Below are 21,508 nucleotides of genomic sequence, written 5' to 3' on the forward strand. Positions count from 1 at the left end.
CTCACTATCTGTATAGTCTTGGATGGCCTTAAACCCTTTATTCTCCTACGTCAGCCTCCTGAATGTATTATTTAGCATATGTGTAACACTATGATGAGAAACTTTTTTTTCAGATATTTATAACATCATTTTTATCTTTTTAAAATTCTAGATACACGCTTCTGGACTTATCCTAGAATTCCTTAGACATGCTTAAAATAGAATACAGTTACCCAAAGGAGGTTTAACTAGCATCAAATACATCAACACTGCTAAATTACTTTGTGCAAATATCATATTGCTAATATTCAGCCTAACATTAATATTATTTATTTATAACTTTTTCACATTAAGTTATTGGCAAATTATAATCTCTAGGTATCTTTTGATTATCTCTCTGATAAAAGATTCTCTATTTTTATATTTACCAACTGAATTTCTTTTGCAATTTTTTTGTTTGTATGTTTTTCAAGACAGAATTTCTTTGTAACTTTGGAGCCTGTCCTACAACTCTCTCTGTAGACCAGGCTGGCCTCGAACTCACTGATCCGGCTGTCTCTGCCTCCCAAGTACTGGAATTAAAGACGTGTGCCACTACTGCCCGGCAAAAAGTTTTAATACTGAATTAAAACAATAAACTGGGGCTGGAGATACCACTCAGCAGTTAAGAGCACTTGTTCTTATAGAGGATCTGGGTTGGATTCCTAGAACGCACATGGTAGCTGACAAAGCTCTATTTTGACTTCTGTGGGCATGGAACATGTATGTGATACAAACATGTAAATGAAGGCAAAACACTCATACACATAAAATAGGTAAATAAATTAAAATTATTTTAAAAAACATAAACTACCTTCCCAGGTCTCATACTGTGCTAAATGCATTCATCTCCCTCTCTCTCTCTTCTCCCTCTCACTTCCTCTCCAGTAGTTACTTTTAAAAGGAAGTCTGGAAGCAATGTGTTTAAAGGGTTAGACAGAACTAGGGATTTCAGATTCAGATTTTTGTCTTTCAGAGGAAGTTGTTGTGAACCTTAATACTGTCGCTGCGACAGGATCTAGAATCACCTAGGACACAAGTCTTAGGTCTGTCTGTGAATCAGTCTCCAGATTAGGTTAACCGGGGTGGAGGGACCCACTCTGACTGTGGGTGGAAACATTACACGGCTAGTAGCTAGGCAGGATTTTTGGGGCAGAGAGGACTTTGGGAAAAAGGGCAGAGACAAGGAGAAGCTAGTCAGATTTGGAATGAGTCAGACACACAAAATGGAGTAAGGTAAAAGCCACATGGCAAAATGTAGATTAATAACAATATGAGCTAATTTAGGTTATAAGATCTAGTTAGAAACAAGCCTAAGCTACTGGCCAAGCTTTCATAACTAATAAGGTCTCCACGTGGTTGTGTGGGAGCTGGCTGGCAGGACAGAGAAAGACTCCTATAAATTTAACTTTCAGATATCCCTATACATACATACATTCAGCATAGTTTAAAATACTATAAAATTAAGAATTTTAATTGTTCTAAATGTTCATCACTACTACAAAAGTTATGGTGACTTTACTGTCAGGAGAAGCAGCTCACACTCCTACAACAGAACACAAAGCTACAGCAGTACCCTCACAGGACGAAGACCTAGCAGACAAACAGCTAAATCAAGTAGACCTTACATGGAGCATGATGAGGCACACCTGTGGTCCCGACACTCTGAAGGCCAAGGAGGAGGATCCCGAGTTTAGGGACAGCCTCAGCAGGACCATATGTGGAAAATGAACCACTCCCCTCAAGCTGTCGTCCTACCTTCATCCTTCTCATAGAACATTTGTAGAAAGTCAGGCATAGTGGCACCTGCCTCCAATCCCAATACTCAGGAGGCAGAGGCAGACAGAGCTCTACAAATTCAAGGCCAGCCTGGTCTACATAGCAAGTTCAAGGCCAGCCAAGGCTACAAAGTAAGACTGTCTCAAAAGAAGGAAAAGGGTGGGCAGGGAGGGGGCGGTGGAGGCATAGGGGTGAAGAGTGACCTTAATGGAGAATTACAAGTTTTGCTATGATTAGATACCGTCACAGTGAACAGAGAGACAGACTGAGATAGAAAGGGTAGGGATGTAAGAGTGTGATTTTGGTGCTTAGTCAATTCTAGCAATATTTTTAAGCAAGAAAAAGAAGGCATATTAAACTTGTATGTAATAGCCTGTACTAAAATACTAGGTATAAGAATTACATTCAAAACTATACTAATAGTACAGACAGTTAAAGCCAATAAACTGACATGGGGATAAATACCATTTATTTGCAAAAAAAGTGTCAACTGAATTACTATATAATCCTAAATTCCACACTAAGTTACAGACCATGCAAGAGAAGTAAAAACATATATCCACCTCAAAACTGGTATATGCATGTTCATAGCTGCATTACACAGAGAAACCCTATTTCAACCCCCCACTCTCCCAAAACAAAACAAAAAGCAAACAACAACAACAAAAGCAAACTATACATTTAACAGTCATTTAGGTATTAATTAAATTAAAACATATTTATACAAATACTGTATAGTCATAGTTACTCTGTCATGGGCATTTGTTTGTTGAGAGCATAGTAGTTAAACAAGTGAACTGTTGCCTGTGGGATTTGTAAAGGGATGGGTGGGATGTGTTCTGGAGTAGCTTGTAGTTTTCAGGGTCTCTTTCTTATTCTCCCCCTTTAAGGGCAGTAAAGTAAATGCTCCCTACCAAAAACTGTAAAGACCCCTTTCTCCTTAGCTTCGCAAATGAGTTGTATTTCTGTTTTCTTGCACAGTTGAAAACAAATCTCTAAGGGAAAAGCCATTATCTTGTCTTAAGTCTCTGTCCTGAGAACAGATTCTTATCCCTCTGTGTCCTTTATGCTCTGTTCTTTGTAGGCACTCCTAACTTTTGTCGTTTGTGTTCTCTATATTCCAGCATCTTGCTAAGCATGCCCACCTGTGGACTTCCCAGCGCCGTGTGCATGTGCACAAAAGCTTGCTGTTACTTGTGCTTTAATCCCGTCTTTCTCCACTTTATAGTTTAAATGTTGAGATCTGTCAGTGTCTCCCTGCCCAAATTATTCTTTTTCTCTTGATTCTGACTAATTGATATGTAGTTATTTACTTCTTAATTTACTTTTGTCTGCGTTCCCTCTGATAGACATGGATTGCATGTGGTAAAGGGTTGCATTTTGGAAACGTTAAGTGATAAATCTAGTAACCCAGACTCTTTTTTTTTTCTTTTTTTTGGGGGGTGGGGAGTTGGTTCGTTGTTGGTTGGTTGGTTGGGTTTGCTTTTGTTTTGTTTTTCTAGGCTGGGTTTCTCTGTGTAGCCCTGGCTGTCCTGGAATTCTATTTGTAGATTAGGCTGGCCTTGAACTACTTCCACAGTGTTGGTACTAAAGGCCTGCAGAAGTTTCTTTAAATTAGAAAAAGTCATGTTCAGGATTTTTAAAAAGTTTCTATTTATTGAGAAGTGTAGGCTAGGGTTGTAGGACAGTGGTAGTGGGGTACATGCCTACCATAAGGCCCTGGTTTCAATACCAGTCACTGCAAATATAAGTCAGTAAATACTTGACTGCTTTATTGTGCATTTAGAGCTTCATCTACACTGCTCACTTTGTTGTCCCTGTTTATTCCCACTGGTTTTTATTCGATTATGCTCTTCTCTCGGAGCACACCTCATGTCTCTTTTCACCTTTTAGGTAATTCTGTTTTCTTGGGCTCTGTCTGAATTTGCAGAGCTGCTCAAGTGTGCACTCTAAATTCATCTGTCCATCTTAACACTTGTCTATGCAACTATTTTTAATGTGGTCCTGTAATCACTGCATTTGTTGCAGCTATCTTAAATATGCTCTGTAATCACTGTGCACTACTGCAACTAATTTAAACGCTGTTCTGTAATCACTGCATTTGTTGCAGCTATCATCTTAAAATGGTCCTTTTCCTCTCTAAATGTAGAAAGAAGGAAAGAAAGAGCGAGCTGTGGTGGACAGAGTGTTTTTATCAAGGCTCTCACGGATCCTGAAAATCATGGTACCTAGAACATTTTGCAAAGAGGTAAGTTTTCTGAAATTATAATACTGTATGTTTAACTTACCATACTCAGAACAATAGGTCATAGCAATTCAGGTAAGATGTTTTCTGTGTAGGTAAAGAAGACTATTAAATTTGTCTCTAAGTTAGCACCTGTATTGCTGATGTAACCATTCCCTGCTCGTCACTTTTTAACACGTGCTTACCTAGTAGACGCTTGTGATGATTTTTATGTTTTCTGGATCTGCTGGGTCAGCACACCTTCATGCTCCATGTGGTTTTAATCTTTTCCTGCCCTTAGCTTCATCCTCTCCTGTCTCCTTAGTGTGTGTAATGATTTCCCATGCCACAGTACTTTTGCTGTTCTAGCCTTTCCTGTCCTCTCACTTCCACAAAGTCACACAACTCCATTTGACTAACTTTGTTGCTTTTTATGTTTAACTCTTGCTTTAAATGCTAAAGTTGAAAGCCCTAAGGAACCCGGACAGCATTAGAGACTTTTTATTTAACAAGCTAAATCTCATTTATTAAACTTGTACAAAACTTTAAGCTTCAGTATTTGTTAATTGTTTAGTTAACACAGTAACTATTACTAGTTTTCTTTATTAAAGTAGTATATTAAAAATAAATTGGAAATCATAAATTACCAAGCCAGGTAATCTTAAATTTCCACTGTTTCCACCGTTGACATTTTTGTTTGGTATAATTTTAAGTTTCTTTTAATCTTTATTTAAAGTTTATTGTAGATAAAATATACATAAAATATAAACAAATATTGTTAGAATAAAACTCAGAAATTTGAAACCAAAAACTTCACCAAGTTGTTTCTTTTAACATTCTGAAATACATTTAGTTTACTCTGTATGGTTTATTTTAGACAGGCTACTTAATACTTATTGCTGTTATGCTGGTCTCGCGAACATACTGTGATGTTTGGATGATTCAAAATGGGACTCTCATTGAAAGGTACTTGCTCTTTCACCTTTTTCTTTTATGTGTGAAATAGTAGTTTTCCTTGTATTTAAGTATTGCCATTATAAGCAAAAAAAAATAGGGTAAATACATTGAAGTCTAGTCATGTGTTTGTTCATTTACATAGACAGTTTTTGGAATATTTCCTGTGTATCAGGTACAAGATGGCAGGGATGAGTACCAGTGAACAGGAGAAATTCTGTCCCGAGCCGTGTGGAGCTGACTGTGTGTAAAGGAGTGCAGACAAGCCAGAAACTAAAGTGCAGTGTAGCAGGTGCTATTGTTGACGCTTAAAAGAGCAGGCAAGTAGCCAGTGCCTAAAATTAATAAAGTAATTTGGAAGAACGTGCCAAATTGGTGAGGCATATAGAGTTTGCCTTTTTGTTTTTAATAGGAATAGAAGCAGACTTTTCTGATTCTAAACTTAATTTTTCATGGTTTTTATTATATTTCTGACATATCTTAATCACTGCAATTGAAAATTTTGGATTTAATACTGAAAATGGCAGTTGGGATCTCTCAAGTTGTTGTAATACTCATTAATTGTTAAAGAAACTACTACTATAATACAAATGACAAAGTGAAGTGTTTTTTTGGAATTCTTTTTTTGTAGTATAGAATGTTTATTGGCTATGTATTAAAATACATAATCTAAAGTAACTTTTTGGATAATGTATCCAAACTTTTGAAATCTCTTAAAATGCTGTTTTTTATTTAGATCCTTGGTCTGTAGGAAATGTGCTTTATGTCCTTATTTTTGACTCATTTCTGAAGGAAAGTGAAGAAGTGTGATTGCCTAGGATAAAAGCCCTTTGTAACATGTATACGTAAATTATCTAGGCTTTCAGACTCAACAGGGATCTCCCTGAATGTATGTGCATTTCTTGTAGGCCACGTGGATTTAGAGTGTTTGTCCCTTCTTCGGAAGGAGAGCAGCCGCTTTTGCTGTTCTCCTCAGTGTCCTTCTCTGTTTGGTTGTCAGTATTTACTGGTTATGGGATAGTGTGTATTGAGGGAGCCAAGGGGCAGGCTGTGCTTTGGTAGTTGCTCTTCTGAAAGCATCTTGTTTGTCCTGCCATTTATTAATTACAGGTTTTTGTTTGCCCACTGTTCTGACTCAGCTCGAGATTTTTCAGAGTACTGTAAAATCTCCACAGCACACCTAATGTAATTATTGCCGAGCACACCAGGCAGTCTAATTTTATATCCCTGTTTTCACCCCACCCCATTGCCTCTGTAGTTTTTCTGTGTGCCTGAATTTTTTATTGTTATTTTCCCTGTTTACTTTTTCATTTTGGTAGACACAGTCTTTTTCTAAGACCAGGCCAAGGAAAGTAAAATTTTGAGACCTTGTGGTTCTGAAAATGTCTTCTATGTTCACACTCAGTCAGTGGTTGAACTGTGTTTATGCATTCCAGTTTGAAAATCATTTGTCATTAGCTTTTGTAGATCTCACTCTGTGGCTTCTAGTTCTCAACTTGACTGCAGATGTAGAAGCATCAGTACGACACATCTTAAGAATTGCCCATGCCTAGGCCTCACACTGGCTGAGATAGCTAGCCCAGGTGATTCTAATTTGCAGGAAGTTTTCATTACCTGTCATGTCTGACGCTTTAATTCTATTACTAGAAAAATTCTCCACACTTATTTTCTAGAGAGTTTTTGATACCACTTTATTCCCAAGAACCATCTTTTGCATTTTTATAGTAGTCATACTTTCAATTTTTTTTCATTTCTAAAGCTATTACCTTTTTTTCTTAGTTATTTTGTTTGGTTTGTCATTTAGTTCCCAGTATTATTTCTGTGTCCTTACTGGTCCTTGTTTGTTAGAGGGTTTTCTCAAGCAGCTTTTGGCTCTTGACTGGGAATTCACAGTTAAGAGTGACTGCTTTAGAAAACAGTGTCGGTCATCTGATTTCCCTTGGAGGATGCCTGTAGGAGTCTTAAGTGTGCGCGTGCTCCATTTATATAAGTTGTAAGCCCAAGTAATTTGAGGTCTTCATATGATAGATACACAGAAGACATTTCTAACCTTCCATATGGTTTGTAAAATTTTGTGTTTTTCTCTGATAATTTGATCTTTAATTTTAAGTATCTCTCTAATTGTTACAGTTTTTACAAACGATATTGCATTTGTGTGTGGTGAAAGTATACAATTTATGCCTACTATAAATATTATGTTAAGAATCTGGATAGAATTGCATAAAAATGATACAGTATTGAATATTACTTTATCTCTTAAAGAATAAAGTGAAAAATTGTGTTTTTAAAGTTTTTTCCTTTCCAATATTATAAATTCATTCTTCTATAGTCCAAAATAGTGATTTTTATGTACTAGACATTTCTATTTTTTATTGGTTTTCTTACATACTTAGTAGCATGGAAAATGAATTGCTGAGAGTAGATAGTACATAATTCAATGATGATGATGGACATGAGCCAATTTATAATTCTGATAGTCAGCCTACTGGGTGTCTAGTTTTGCATCTAATTGTGAAGCTAAAAATTCTTTTCTACAAGTTTTCTTGAAGTTTTGTTTTATTTAAAACATTTAGGACTTGAGTGTAATGGCATACACCTGTAATCCCAGCTCTAAGGAGACTACGCAGGAGGATTGTACATTTGGGGCCAGCCTGTACTCTATTGCAAGACCCTGCCTAAAATAAAATAAAAATTTTAATCATTTTTCACTGAGCATGGGCTTTGAGGTTTCAGTAGTAGCCCTGTGCGCGCGTGCACGCTCTCTCTCTCTCTCTCTCTCTCTCTCTCTCTCTCTCTCTCTGGTCATGGATTTCTCACAGAGAAAGTAACTGAGATGGCTTCCTCTGCAGTACTCTTCTTGAGCTTCAGTAATGTATGGGACTTTGACAGTTGGTTAAATACAAATATTTATGAGTTTTTTAGTTTAAAATAGTTTAAATATTGCAGGACAATTTTATTTAAAAAATTAACACATTTTTGTCTCTATTAAAGTTACATTTTCCTTTTTGACTCTTCTGAGTAGGTTTAGAGTTTCCAGGAGCTTTGTTAGTGTCTTTAATGTGCTGCATTTTATCCTCTTTTATATGCAGGACTTATTTGTTAGTAATGGCCAGAACGTGTGTAGAATGAGCAAACTGTAATAGGTCAGACGTTTATAAGGTAGAAACTAGTGATGCCACAGTGTGGAAGAGGACCCTCTTAACTGTGGCTGCTTTATCCAGCCATAAAGATGCATTTATTTTTCATCTGTTTGTTATAGGCATTATTTCTAAAGTACCAAACAGTCTTTCATAAATGTCCTTATGTCTTGGGGAGTAATAGTGACTAGATTACTCATTGTTAATTATTTTTCTTTTGCAGTGGAATAATAAGCAGAAGTGTGGCTTTATTCAAGGAACCATTTTTTAAATTTATAGCAGTTACTCCATTGGTAAACCCTGCACAGCGATGGATGGCATGTGCTGTACCAAACGTTATGCATAGTTTCAAGCATGAAAGCACTTCGGTTTTCTGTAGTTTGACTCAGTTTTAACTGAAACTTAGAAGCTTTTTTGCACTGTCCTAATTGCTTCATATTTCAAGTAGAATTATTGCTATAAACAGTATCACAGTACTATTCCATTTTCCCTTCTAGTTCAGCTTTTAAAAAGACCACTATTTCTTTATAGAAAATTGCCTATTTTATTTTTCCATTAGTATAAGGTAACCTTTCCTAAAAGTTTTGTTAAGAAATAGAGCATTCTGTAAAAGACTTTGAGAAGATCTTTGGTAAAGATGTTTGATAACTTTGTTTAATCCAGATTTCTCCAAATTTATTTACCTACTCCCTCATAAAAAAATAAATTACTGCCTTATTACATACTAGTCAGGTAGTTGGGAGATCTATACAAATTGTTTGCTGCCATGGGTCTCCAAAAAAGAGAATGTGTGTGTGTGTGTGTGTGTGTATACAGACATACATATGTGTATGCATACATATTTCTCTGAAAAGAAAGTTCTGTGATCACACATTTTACCTCTTTAAAAAATACACATGCATAGTATACTACCATCATAATGGCTTTCAAACTCTTGTTAGGGTTTATTTTTATTTTATGTTTATGGATTTTCTGCATGAACGTGTGTGCACCATATGCATGCCTAGTACCCGCAGAGGCTGGAAGAGAGCTACAGACAGTTGATTGCTGCCATGTGGTTGCTGGGATCCAAACCCACGTCCTCAGCAAGAAGAGCAAGTGCTCTTACTGCCGAGGCATCTCTCCACTCCTGGCTTTCAAACTCTTAAATAAAATAGTAGAGCCCTTCTTTTAGATTCTTTTCAAGTATGTATTTTAAAAGCAGATAAATACATAAAACAGACCAAAAGCAGATAAAAGAGGAGCTGATTTTGCTAAACTGAGTTAGGGACCTAAAGCTTTTATAGTCTGATTCTGATGCTTCTCTAGTATGTCAGCCAGTCCCAGGATTGGCCAACCAGAACCTGCAAGTGAAGTCTCATTACCCTCCTTTCAAAAAAAAGACAGGGTCTCAGTATGTAGCCCTGACCGACCTGAATCTCTTTATAGACCAGACTGGCCTCAAATTCACAGAGATCTGCCTGCTTCTGAGCTTCTCTGATTGCTGAAATTAAAGGTGTGCACCACCACACTCAGCCTCATTTTTTTTGGGGTGGGGGGGGGACTTTACTAGAGTCTAGCCAGGCTGTCTTAGATTACTTATACTCCATCAGTGACAGTATTGAGTAGTTGCAACAAGAACTTTAGGACCACAAAGCCTACACTACTTACCTCTCCCCTATCAAGCTGGCTGAGGTAGCCCTCTTACTCTTTCTACTGCCATTAGTTCATTCCAGTGAGAATCAAGGATGCTAAAATATTTAAAGCAAGCAAATACTACTCTGGTTTGTCTGTAATGTCCCAGAATTCTGGGGTGCTGTAACCCAGAGCCTTGTCTATGCTAACTAAGCACAGGTTCTACAGTTCTCCCCTTGGTTGTTGTTTTTGCTTCATCTTACCATCTTCAGAGTCAAGGTTAAGCTAGCCGTTAAAACTTGTGAACCTTTTTTTTTTTTTTTGGTTTTTCGAAACAGGGTTTCTCTGGCTTTGGAGCCTGTCCTGGAACTAGCTCTGTAGACCAGGCTGGTCTCGAACTCACAGAGATCCGCCTGCCTCTGTCTCCTGAGTGCTGGGATTAAAGGCGTGTGCCACCATCGCCCGGCTATTACTTAATGATTCAGTAGAAATTCCCAAGAATGATTTTAGGGCTCTAGGTTTTCTGATGTTACATTTAACTTCTTTTGCAACTAATGCATTGCATGTGGTGGTTTGCAGTGGCATCATTGGTCGTAACAGTAAAGATTTCAAGAGATACTTATTCAACTTCATCGCTGCCATGCCTCTTGTAAGTGCATTTCTTTAGAACCCTTATTTGTGAGAATTTTGCACCTCACTAAATCTTGAATTTGTTCTTACTAACTTTAAAGATCTGTGGTATTAAATTCTAATTTTGTGTTAAATTTTGTATAGTTTATATCCTAATTTTTCAGTGTAAACCTTTATACTTAATTGAAAATTTAGAAAAAGTTATTTAGTTTGATTTTATTTGTATTAGTGCGTGTGTAATATAGCACACACACATATATATACACACATATGTTGTTTTTCTTTCTCATTTTTTCTAGTTGTTGTCCCCCCCCCCACTTTCCTCCCCTTTCTCTCTCTCCTTTTTGTTTCTCTCTCCATCTTTTTCTTTCAACTGTCTCCTGACCAGATTTTCTCCAGTGTTAACCACATTCTGGTAAATGGCAATAACACCTCTCTCCCACTTGTGACAACTGAAAACATTTCCAGGCTGTGAAATTGGGAGTAAGATGGGCAGACTACCCAGGATATTGATAGAAAACATAAACAGTTGAACCACTGATAAACTGGTCTATTTGAGTTTACTTAGAAATTACTTTAGGCTAAAACTCAAATAATTTTCTTACCTTGGTTTTTATTTTTATTTTCTTGGCCCTATAAGACTTTTAATGTCCATATTTGGAAGGAGAAAAGAGGAATTTGCTTGTGAAATCTAATTCATCTATAGTTTAGTATTTGAGAATGGGAATGCATAAATTTTAGACCTTTTCAATTAAAAACTTAAGATTGGAAGCACGATGTGGAAACATTTTTAATAAAGTGAGTTTAAACAGAACTGTTGACGGATTGGTTTAATGGTGGGATAGATAGTAAAGTGGTTCTAGAATAATCCAGGAAGTAACATAAAACTCACACTTTGAACTAAGACACATGGCATGTGACTAACACTTGCCCTCTAGGTCGTAGTGTTGATAGAGGAGCAAATGTAGAGATACAAGTTTATGAACTTTTAAACTGCCTTTCAGGTAGAAATTGAAAAGGTTTGCATATTTGATTACCCAGAAGGGATTTCATAATGTTTTAAAAATTAAGCTCCAAGTTATAGGGTAATTAAATATACACAGTTAGCTTATTACTTTTGCATTTTATAAAACATAAACAAAAAGAACTGAACTACAGTATTGCCTGTGAGTGAAGATCATCAGAACTTGTAGACACAGAAACTGATAGAGAAGTAAATTGCAGTTCGGTAAGTAGAAGTGAAGCCAAACCGATGATGCTTGTTTGTCTGTTCTAGATCTCTCTGGTTAATAACTTCTTGAAGTATGGGTTAAATGAGCTCAAACTGTGCTTCCGAGTAAGGCTCACCAGATACCTCTATGAGGAGTATCTCCAGTAAGTGACACTCTGATACTTCAGCCGGACAGTAGTGCTTATGGTAGCACACGGTTTTCTTGTTTACTGGACTGTTTTTCAAGAAAATGTCTTAGACTAGGTGCATATGGGGAGGAGTGGTGGGGCTCTAGTCCTAGCTCTCCTATTAGCCACCAAATCACCCTCTTCCGGGCTTGCTTCCCCGTGGCTGACGTAAGTTAGAGTGTCTAGACGGGTATGTGTGTGTTTATGCAGAGGGTGGTGTGAGATGAATGCCTGGTTTCCGTAATTGCTTGTTCTGAAATCACTTTAATTGCCCTTTCAGAGCGTTCACCTATTATAAAATGGGCAACCTGGATAACAGAATAGCAAATCCAGACCAGCTGCTTACACAAGATGTAGAAAAATTTTGTAACAGTGTAGTTGATCTGTATTCAAATCTTAGCAAGGTAAGTTTACCTACTTAAAAAATTTTGGTCAAATTTGTTGAATTTTGAATCTGAGCAAATTTATATAGAATTTATTTATTTTTTTTTATTGCGAAAAGAAGAAAAAAAAACATAAACAAGAAACAAGTTTCCACCTCCTCCCAGCCTCCCATTTCCCTTCCCCTCCTCCCACCCTTCTCCCCCTCCTCCCACCCTTCTCCCCCTCCTCCCACCCTTCTCCCCTTCCCCCCACTCCTCTCCCCCTCCCTCTCCAGTCCACAGAGCAGTCCGGGTTCCCTGCCCTGTGTTAAGTCCTAGGTCCTCCCCCCTCCGTCCATATCTAGGAAGGTGACCATCCAAACTGGCTAGGCTCCCACAAAGCCAGCACATTAAGTAGGATCAAAACCCCCTGCCATTGTCCTTGGTGTCTCATCAGCCCTCATTGTTCGCCATGTTCAGAGAGTCCGGTTTTATCCCATGCTTTTTCGGTCACAGTCCAGCTGGCCTTGGTGAGCTCCCCGTAGATCAGCTCCACTGTCTCAGTGGGTGGATGCACGCCTCGTGGTCCCAAATTCTTTGCTCATGTTCTCCCTCCTTCTGCTCCTCCTTGGGACCTTGGGAGCTCAGTCCAGTGCTCCTGTGTGGGTCTCTGTCTCTATCTCTATCCATCACCAGATGAAGATTCTATGATGATATGCAAGATATTCGTCAGTATTGCTCTAGGAAGAAAATGGGGATAACTATAATTGTTTTAATTATATAATTAATTTAAAAATCTTATTTCTGTGAAGTATTTGGCTTAGAATTGAAATTAGTGCCTCACAAAAGTTCTGTAAGAATTTTGTGGACTGATTTCAGCCAAAGGATCTCCTTGCCTCTTTTCTTCTAGACTTGATACAGGTTTGACTTTTCAGTTTGTATTTCCAATTACACATCCATAAAATGAGATGAGACTTCCTGTTTCTCTTCTTCAGCATCATTCTATGTGAAAAGTAGCTGTATGTGTGCGTGCACATGCACATGCATGTGTCGAATGTATTCATGTATGCAGGGGCCACAGCATGCAAGTGGAGGGCAGAGGACAGTTCTTACCTTCCACCTGTATTAGAGATAGCACCTCTCTTGATGTTCATTATTGTGTTTAAGCTAGCTAGCCCACAAGCTTCTGGTGATTCTCCTGTCTCCAGAGAGGGGCATGCTGGGATTACAGATGCTTGTGCTGCCGTGTTCTGGAGATCATGACTTAGATGGTCAGGCTTTCATGGCAAACAATTTGTCCATTGAGCCATTTCCCTAGCACCTCTCTCTTCAGTATATTAATAGATCTATAGAGCTAATTTTGTACAGACACTGTTACATATTCTTTCCTCTTAGCACTTGAGCAAATCTGCAGTTCATAAAGTGTCATAGTCGTAATAGAGAAATGTTAATTATACTGTTTCTATGCACTATAGTGCATTCTCTGTTTTAAACATCAATTTAATTCCTGACGTAAATTATGAACATTATTTTTGGCCAGTAACCTTTACATATATTTGAATTGAATTTTAAAAATAGTTTAAGCTCTTAATAGTATGCAGGACAAAGAGAAAGGGTAAGATACATCTTTGTATGAGCCAGTTTATAAAGCAAGCCATTTGTATTAGTACTCATGTTTTAGACTTCAAATAAGTGAACATATTTTGGGTTCCTTGAAAAGGTTAAGGTACATGTTACTGTCAGTACACTGGTTGAATTTGTTCTCAGTGAGTAGCAGTACTTTAATGTGTTGAAACTTTAGAATTGTATCATCAAATAAGTTCATAGATTCATAAGACTATGTCATATGACTCACTTGATTATTTCATTTATGTCATTGTTATAATAAAGTAATAGGCTCAAACTGTATTACAGAAGAAGGACCCTCTCATTTTATAGATGAAGTTATATCAAAATCAGAAAAATACATAGCAGATTTGGAATTATAACTCAAGTAATTTTGTTTAATGTCTTTATATTACTGTGTTATTAATGGGTGATTCTCCCACTTGATGCTCAGTAGTCATTGTTTGGGATATCTCCATTTCAAGAGATTTAATTCTGTGTATTCTAATGTTTATTTTACAGCCATTTTTAGACATAGTTTTATATATTTTCAAGTTAACAAGTGCAATTGGAGCTCAGGTGAGTCCACTTTGATTCTTTCATGTTTGGATGCATTTTTTGCACATGTACACACACACACAGCACACACACACACGACATACACTCACACATGGAGGTCACAGGACTACTTTGTAGGAGTTTTATATTCTCCTTCCACTATGTAGGGTTCCAGGGATTAAGCTCAGCCTTGGCAAAAAGTGTCTTTACCCACTGAGACATATTGCTACTCCTGCTCTACATTTTAAAATCTACAGTACTAGCCGGGTGGTGGTGGCGCACGCCTTTAATCCCAGCAGAGGCAGAGGCAGGCGGATCTCTGTGAGTTCGAGACCAGCCTGGTCTACAAGAGCTAGTTCCAGGACAGGCTCCAAAACCACAGAGAAACCCTGTCTCGAAAAAAAAAAAAAATCTACAGTACTGTGATCATTATGAAGGTCTAAGAAAAAAAATTAACCTTGAGGACATCTTCACATTCTTCCTAATATGACCTGCTGTAAAATAATACTACAATGGAGGCTTTAAAAAGTGTCCTAATTGGGCTTTTTAATGTCTATTAAATTACTTAAATCGTTTTTTGCCAATACTAAGTAGAAATACTGAAACACACACTACATACATTGAATGCACATGTACTTATTGTTCTAAAGTAATGTCTAAAGAGAGATTTGGCAACAAATGCTTTTAATAAAAAGTTAGAATAAGATCAGCAATATGCTCAGAATGAAATATTCATTTCAGGAGTGTTTCATAATGATAAATTATTGACTAGTCAGTTCATGAGCCTTTTCCTCTTGTCTCTGATATTTGTGATGACAAGAATCTTTCTTTCTGAGTTTCATTGATGTCTAACTTGAATAATTATTAATATTTATTATATATTTATAATAAACCATATAACTGTGTTGATTTTATGTCCCTATGTATATGTGTCTTTATATTCATTTTGTGGTTAATTTATAATTTGCCTGGTTGTTTTTATTGCTTTCCTGTTATTTGAATTTTCTGTTTTTCTCTTTACTACCCTGTGATTCTTTTTTTTTTTTTTTAGATATTTATTTATTTATTTAGTATACAATATCCTTTCTGCGTGTATGCCCGAAGGCCAGAAGAGGGCACTAGACCTCATCACAGATGGTTGTGAGCCACCATGTAGTTGCTGGGAATTGAACTCAGAACCTTTGGAAGAGCAGGCAATGCTCTTAACCGCTGAGCCATCTCACCAGCCCCTTACCCTGTGATTCTTTACATGACTGCATCACAAGAGTGAACAGTCCTAATGTTTCTAATCTCTATACTGCAATTAATATTTCTTGTATTTTTTCACACCAATATGTACAAATCTGCATTAGCATTTTAGAATTACAGCTAGCACCTCTGCTCTTGAAGTGCATTGAATCAGTCAGGAACAATTTTGAAAACTCTGTGCATATGTTCATATACAGTGTACTAGCCACAAAAGGCAAGTCAGGTCCTGCAGAAGGGAAATTAGCAATGGCTAAGGAAGTAGTTGTTCAGGCAATTATAACGCATTGAGAAATATCCACTAGTGGAAGTTTCAGGGAAGTGTTTAGTGCCTGGAAGAATTGGAGCTGACATTTAACTGTTTTGATACTTAGATGTTAAGCTTATCAAATGTAAAAATAGCCCCACTGGGTTGCATGTTCAGGAAAACAGTTTTGATTGAGGCAAATTTGATCTGAACATGAGAGCTATATAGGAAGTAAGGGTGGTTTGGGAACTGGTTACAGCTTCCTGTGATGGTCAGTGGACTGTGAGGTCATTTATGGAGTTGTAAAGGGCCTCATCAACCTAGTGCATGAATCCCAATATGGACAAGTCTGCAGAACTCATATGTGGGCTGCCAGGGCATTGCCAGGGCATACATTTCAAAATTCATTCAAAGTATTGAAGGCTAAAACTTAGTGTACAAGCAGGGAGAGGCTGTTTAAGGAATTGTACTCGAGGCCCCTGTAGCTGTTGGGATTGGCACATATTTGGCAATAATATCTTCTACCCTAAAAGTGATGGGCCTAGCTATAAATCTAGGACGAGATGAGAGCTGAGGAGGGAACCTAGGGAATAATAACATTCAGGTAGACTATGAAAACGAGCTCTGAGAATTCCTGTAGACTTGAGAGCATTAAGATGGTTGCAGTGGAAGAGTGCTAGATGACAGAGTCTCGAGAGAGGATTACGTGAACAGTTGTTCCGGAGGGGAGCTACAGGAGTTGTGGTGGATGATAGTATTAGGAAGATCGAGACTAGCATTCCATTTCCCAGAAAGAAAAATAAAGACTCAGCTTCTCTCAGAGTCTGTTACTTACAGGCGTTCTACATGTGGATTTTATTACCGTGCTCTTGAGCTTTGTACATCGTTCTCTTTCATTAACCATAGGGACCAGCAAGCATGATGGCCTACTTGCTTGTTTCTGGGCTATTCCTAACTCGACTGAGAAGACCCATCGGCAAGATGACAATAACAGAGCAGAAGTATGAAGGAGAATATAGATACGTTAATTCTCGACTTATCACAAATAGGTAAGGGAAAACCATAATGGAAATTTCTTCTTGTGGATATTGATGTCATTTATATTGACTTAAAAGTCTAACAATACAGTTACTAAAACTGTAGTTTTTACTTATTTTGAAAATAAACATTATGAAGAACATTAGTCTTATAAAGTAGAATCCTACATGTTTCAGGTATTCTTTCTGTTAGCTGTGTAGTTTCCTTGATTTACCTCTTCATATCTTCTATCTATTGATTTTCTATGAATTCACTTTAAAATTTAGTCATAATATAGTTCAAGTTTGTTTGTATTTATTCAAGGAAACTTGTGCTTTAACTTATAGACATTTTAAAGTTGTGACTGTTTTGCAGTACTTGGTAATTGTGTTTTCAGATGTGATTTGTGGGGAGAAGGGGTGCTAGGAATTGAGCTGCAGGGTCTCTTGAATGCAGGCAGGTACCCTTACATTGAGGTAATGAATGCCCTTAGACCTCTGGACAGTTTTGAGATCTAAAGTAGGAAGAAGAAAAAAAAATGTAGGCATTGAAGCCATCTATAATAGTTTCAAGATCTACCCTTTCTACTTATCAACTCTTTCTATATTACATAATTTTAGCAAGTTATTCATAGCTTCACTTTCTTGTAGATAGATAATGAAGTTGTTAGGAGGATTAACTACATATATGTTTTTGGCTTGGGTTTTGATCAGGATCTAGGATGCTCTATAAATTTTCTTGTATCCATCTGCCAACTTGAATTTTGAAGGTCCTAGTATTTATGTAATACTATGTAGGTTACTGTACAAGAAATTACAGAATTACTTAGGAGATTTTTTTCTTAATAGTTCCTCTTCCAGCCAGATGGTGGTGTTGCACACCTTTAATCCCAGTTCTCAGGAGGCAGAGGCAGGTGGTTCTCTATGAGTTGGAGGCCAGCTTAGTCTACCGAGCAAGTTCCAGGACAGCCAGAGCTGTTACACAGAGAAACCCTGTCTCAAACAGAACAGAACAAAGCAAAACAAACAGAAAAATCAAACACTCAAAAAAATGGTGTCCTCTTCCCTTGCTTCCTTGTTAAAATCATATTAATTTTATATGGTGGAGTTTCATTCTCTAGGGAGGCAGGGGAATAATGGGTACAATTAGTAAAAAGCTGTTTACAGGATGCTTTTACTAGAAAACAAGCATGCTCCCATAGTAGAGACATTGTCTATGTTCTTAGGACAGAGCAGTTGAGGGTACCTACAGTAGGAGTGGAGTTATTCTCTTGCTTTGTCCTGCCTTGTATACCACCCTGACTTAGGTAGGGTTTCTATTGATGTGAAGAGATACCATGATCGTGGCAGCTCTTATAAAGGAAAACATTTAATTGGGGCTGGATTACAGAAATTTAATTAGTTATTGTCATGGCAGAAAGCATGGTGGCATGCAGGAATATATGGTGCTGGAGGGGTAGCTGAGAGTTCTACATCTGGATCCGCAGGCAGCAAGAAGCAACTGACTGAGTCACTCTGCCTGGTTTGAGCTTCTGAGACCTCAATGCCCACCCCCTAGTGATGCACTTTCTCATACAAAGCCGTACCTACTCCAATAAGGTCAAACCTCCTAATTGTCCCACTCCCCATGGACCTCTAGAGGCCATTTCTATTCAATCCACCACATACCCCTTCCCAATAGCTTAACTCTTGTGGTCACAGAATGGCAAAAGCAGCCCCAGGCTTCACTGCCAGAAATGAAAAGGAGAAACAGCTTCTTATTTCTTTAGAAGATTCTTCTCTCTTCCTTCCCTTCCTCTTCCCTCTTCTGTTTTTCCATCACCTTATTTTTTCATTGATCTTATTTTCTCTCTTTTTCTTACCATGTAACCCAGGCTGGCTTTGAACTTCCAATTATCCTGCCTTAGTGTCCTGAATATTGAGGTTTTAGGTGTGCACCTTGATTAGACTGCGTGCATAGACTGTATAAGCAGGTGCATAACAGTGTGGAGGTCTCAGTTCTCTCTTGCCACCCTGAGCTCAAAGATAGCAGTCAGGTTGTCAGCCCGCATGCAAGTGCTGCCTAGCTATCTCACCAGCCTGCACATACATTCTCTGTATGTCATTTGAGCTTCCAGGTAGATAGTTACTTTCTGGTGCTGTAAGAAGTACCTTGTGGGGCCCTGGAGAGATGGCTCTGTGATTAAGAGCACCTGTTACTTTTCCAGAGAATCTTTGATTCCCAGCACCCACATGGTGTAACTCCAGAAGTTCTTTGCTTGGGCAGTTTATATCATATTTACGGGATAGAAAAACTATAAACTTTAGTTTAGACACAAGTGATAATTTTAGCTGCTGAACTCTACTGATTCCGTGACTTTAAAGAATGTGCCTAATTACATTGAGCCTTTCTTCACCTCTAAGTTGCTAGCTTCTAAAGACTTTATCTAATTACACTGAGCCTTTTTCCCTCTGTATGGAACTGGTTTTTCCTGCTGAAGATCTTCGTGGCCCCTGTGGACCCATTCACACTCTCGGAACAGTGTGGTGCAAGACTAGGAACAGCTTTGGTGCGCTAGCCCCGAGGGCACTGCCGCAGTCAGTACTTGGCTCTTCTGTTTTTCCCGGGCAGCATATCAAAATACCACTACTTGTATTTTTCTGTTATTTTTGTCCTTTCTCTGGTTCAGGTTTTCAATTTAACTTGTGGTCTGTAATGTCTGTCCCAGTCTAATCTTTCCTTATATCAAAGTGTCTTCCTTCTTCTGCCTCAGTTACAGTTAATGAGCGTTTGCTCACTGCATCTTTAATGTCAGGTTACACACAGGTTACAGTTCAGTCTGTGATCCAGTCAGCTGTGTGCTCATATATTCCTGAAGCTTTCCTAGGAACTGATCTCAAGAACAGGCCTTGGCTTTGGCTGATGCCAGATATTCTCTTAGTGACAAGATGTCCATTTATCTTTATTTTTACTTGGTTTATTATTATTGAGCAGGGGGCCTGCTACAGAGTTTTCTTGGAGGGCAGAAGATAGTTTTATGGAGCTTGTTCTCTCCTTCTGCCTGTCTGTAGGTTTGGGGGAATTAAACTCATGTTGGCGGACTTGTAGAGCAAACATTTTACCTCCTGGGACATTACACTGGACCAAGATGTCCATACAACTATAAATGTCCACTCATTGAACACTGCATTTTAGTTACACTTCAGGGTGAGAGAACATTGGCATTAATTGCTTATTACTTTCTTTAATAGTGAAGAAATTGCCTTTTACAATGGGAATAAACAAGAAAAGCGGACAATCCACTCAGTCTTCCAAAAACTGGTAAGAAAAACACTTGAGGGTCACCAGATAGTGGTGGCTCACACCTTTAATCCAGCACTTGGGAGGCAGAGCCAGGCAAGTCTCTGAGTTTGAGACCAGTCTGGTCTATAGATTGAGTTCCAGGACAGTCAGGACTATACAGAGAAATCCCGCCTCGAAAAACCAGATGAAACAAAACAAAACACTTGAGGCTCACATGGTTTTTTTTCTGTGCATTTACATATGTATAAATACATAGTTAAAGATATATTTCAAGTAGCAAGTCTTTATGCTGTGTTTTAAACTAAAAATCAGTTTTAAAACAGTTATATTAACATTAGATTCTCCATTTATAAAATGGGTTGATTTACTAATAGTCTTGTGCAATTTTGCAGTAGTTGCTAAAGAAGTCTCATGGATAGTTAAGTTACTGACTCCCACAGATTGGAGAATATTTGATAGAGCAGGGGTCGGCAACCTTTTTCTGTGAAGGACAAAATAGTGTGTATATCTTTTGTTTCCTTCCCGTATAGGCTGTGTTGGGACTGTAATACATGTGTGAGTGACTCTGGCTGTGCTAATAAAACGTGGTTTAAACACAAGTGACCTTTGATTTGGAATAGAAAGACTTTTTTAAAACAGCTTTTCTTTATTTGTTGCTTGGCAATTTTGAATTCGAATAGTTTTACTCACTCAGAAGATATTAAGTACCAAGTCGGGTCTTGGTGGGTGCCGTTACTAGGTGCTAATGATAATCATGGGGTAAGCATGGCAGATGAAATCCTGCCTCCGGGGGGGCTAATATTTCAATGGAAAATTGTGATATTAAGTACATAATTTACAAATACTAAAAAGTTGTCTTAGGTTCTTTCAAAATTGGATTTTTGCCATTTAACATAACTTGAGTTTTTAGAGTGCTCACCAATAAGAGTGTCTACAGCTCCTTTCTCTAAGACTTGTCCACACACCAACTTTTCACTCGCTTCTCTCAGCCTGGGGGTTTTCAGCCCAAACACTAAGACTGTATTACAGCTTTATTTTCTCTGACAATTTTAATGGCTCTTCAGCCTTCCTTTTTGCTTTGCTGACTGATGAGTTTGGGTATATGTGCTCAGCAGTGTGGCAAACTGTTCTACTTTACGTGTGTACATTGTTGTTAAGTAGTCAGTGTTGTTCCGTTTGACGGGCTGTGTGGAACCTGCTTTCTTCTCTGTGTGCACTCATTGTGGGGTGTATAACAGTGAGGATTCCTCCATACTCACTGCCTGTTTGTGAATTAATTGTGCTTCTTCTTTAGGAAAAATTAGTTTTTTGTAAAAGAAAAAATACATTTTTCTTTTGTTTTCTGTCAGGTGGAACACCTACATAATTTCATTTTCTTTCGGTTTTCTATGGGTTTCATTGATAGCATCATTGCCAAATGTAAGTATGTTTTAAAAGA

The 21,508-nt window shown here is 37.9% G+C and overlaps 1 protein-coding gene across 2 annotated transcripts in view; it reads left to right on the forward strand.

Moving 5' to 3' along the window:
• Window positions 1–21,508, forward strand: part of Abcd3 (ATP binding cassette subfamily D member 3) — a 53,108-nt gene that overhangs the window by 15,851 nt on the left and 15,749 nt on the right. Inside the window, exons 3-11 of one of the 2 annotated variants that reach the window (XM_041650448.1) lie at window positions 3,947–4,045; window positions 4,899–4,987; window positions 8,336–8,405; window positions 11,633–11,730; window positions 12,035–12,158; window positions 14,244–14,300; window positions 16,678–16,820; window positions 20,019–20,088; window positions 21,420–21,489. In XM_041650448.1, the coding sequence (XP_041506382.1) occupies window positions 3,947–4,045; window positions 4,899–4,987; window positions 8,336–8,405; window positions 11,633–11,730; window positions 12,035–12,158; window positions 14,244–14,300; window positions 16,678–16,820; window positions 20,019–20,088; window positions 21,420–21,489 (820 nt within the window). Of the gene's footprint in view, window positions 1–3,946; window positions 4,046–4,898; window positions 4,988–8,335; window positions 8,406–10,305; window positions 10,376–11,632; window positions 11,731–12,034; window positions 12,159–14,243; window positions 14,301–16,677; window positions 16,821–20,018; window positions 20,089–21,419; window positions 21,490–21,508 lie in introns of both variants that reach the window. The other variant, XM_041650440.1, reaches the window with a different exon arrangement.

Source organism: Microtus oregoni, unplaced genomic scaffold (assembly GCF_018167655.1).
Source record: "Microtus oregoni isolate MIOR12 unplaced genomic scaffold, Mior012 000000F_ref0000247, whole genome shotgun sequence".
In the NCBI taxonomy this organism is placed as follows: domain Eukaryota; kingdom Metazoa; phylum Chordata; class Mammalia; order Rodentia; family Cricetidae; genus Microtus; species Microtus oregoni.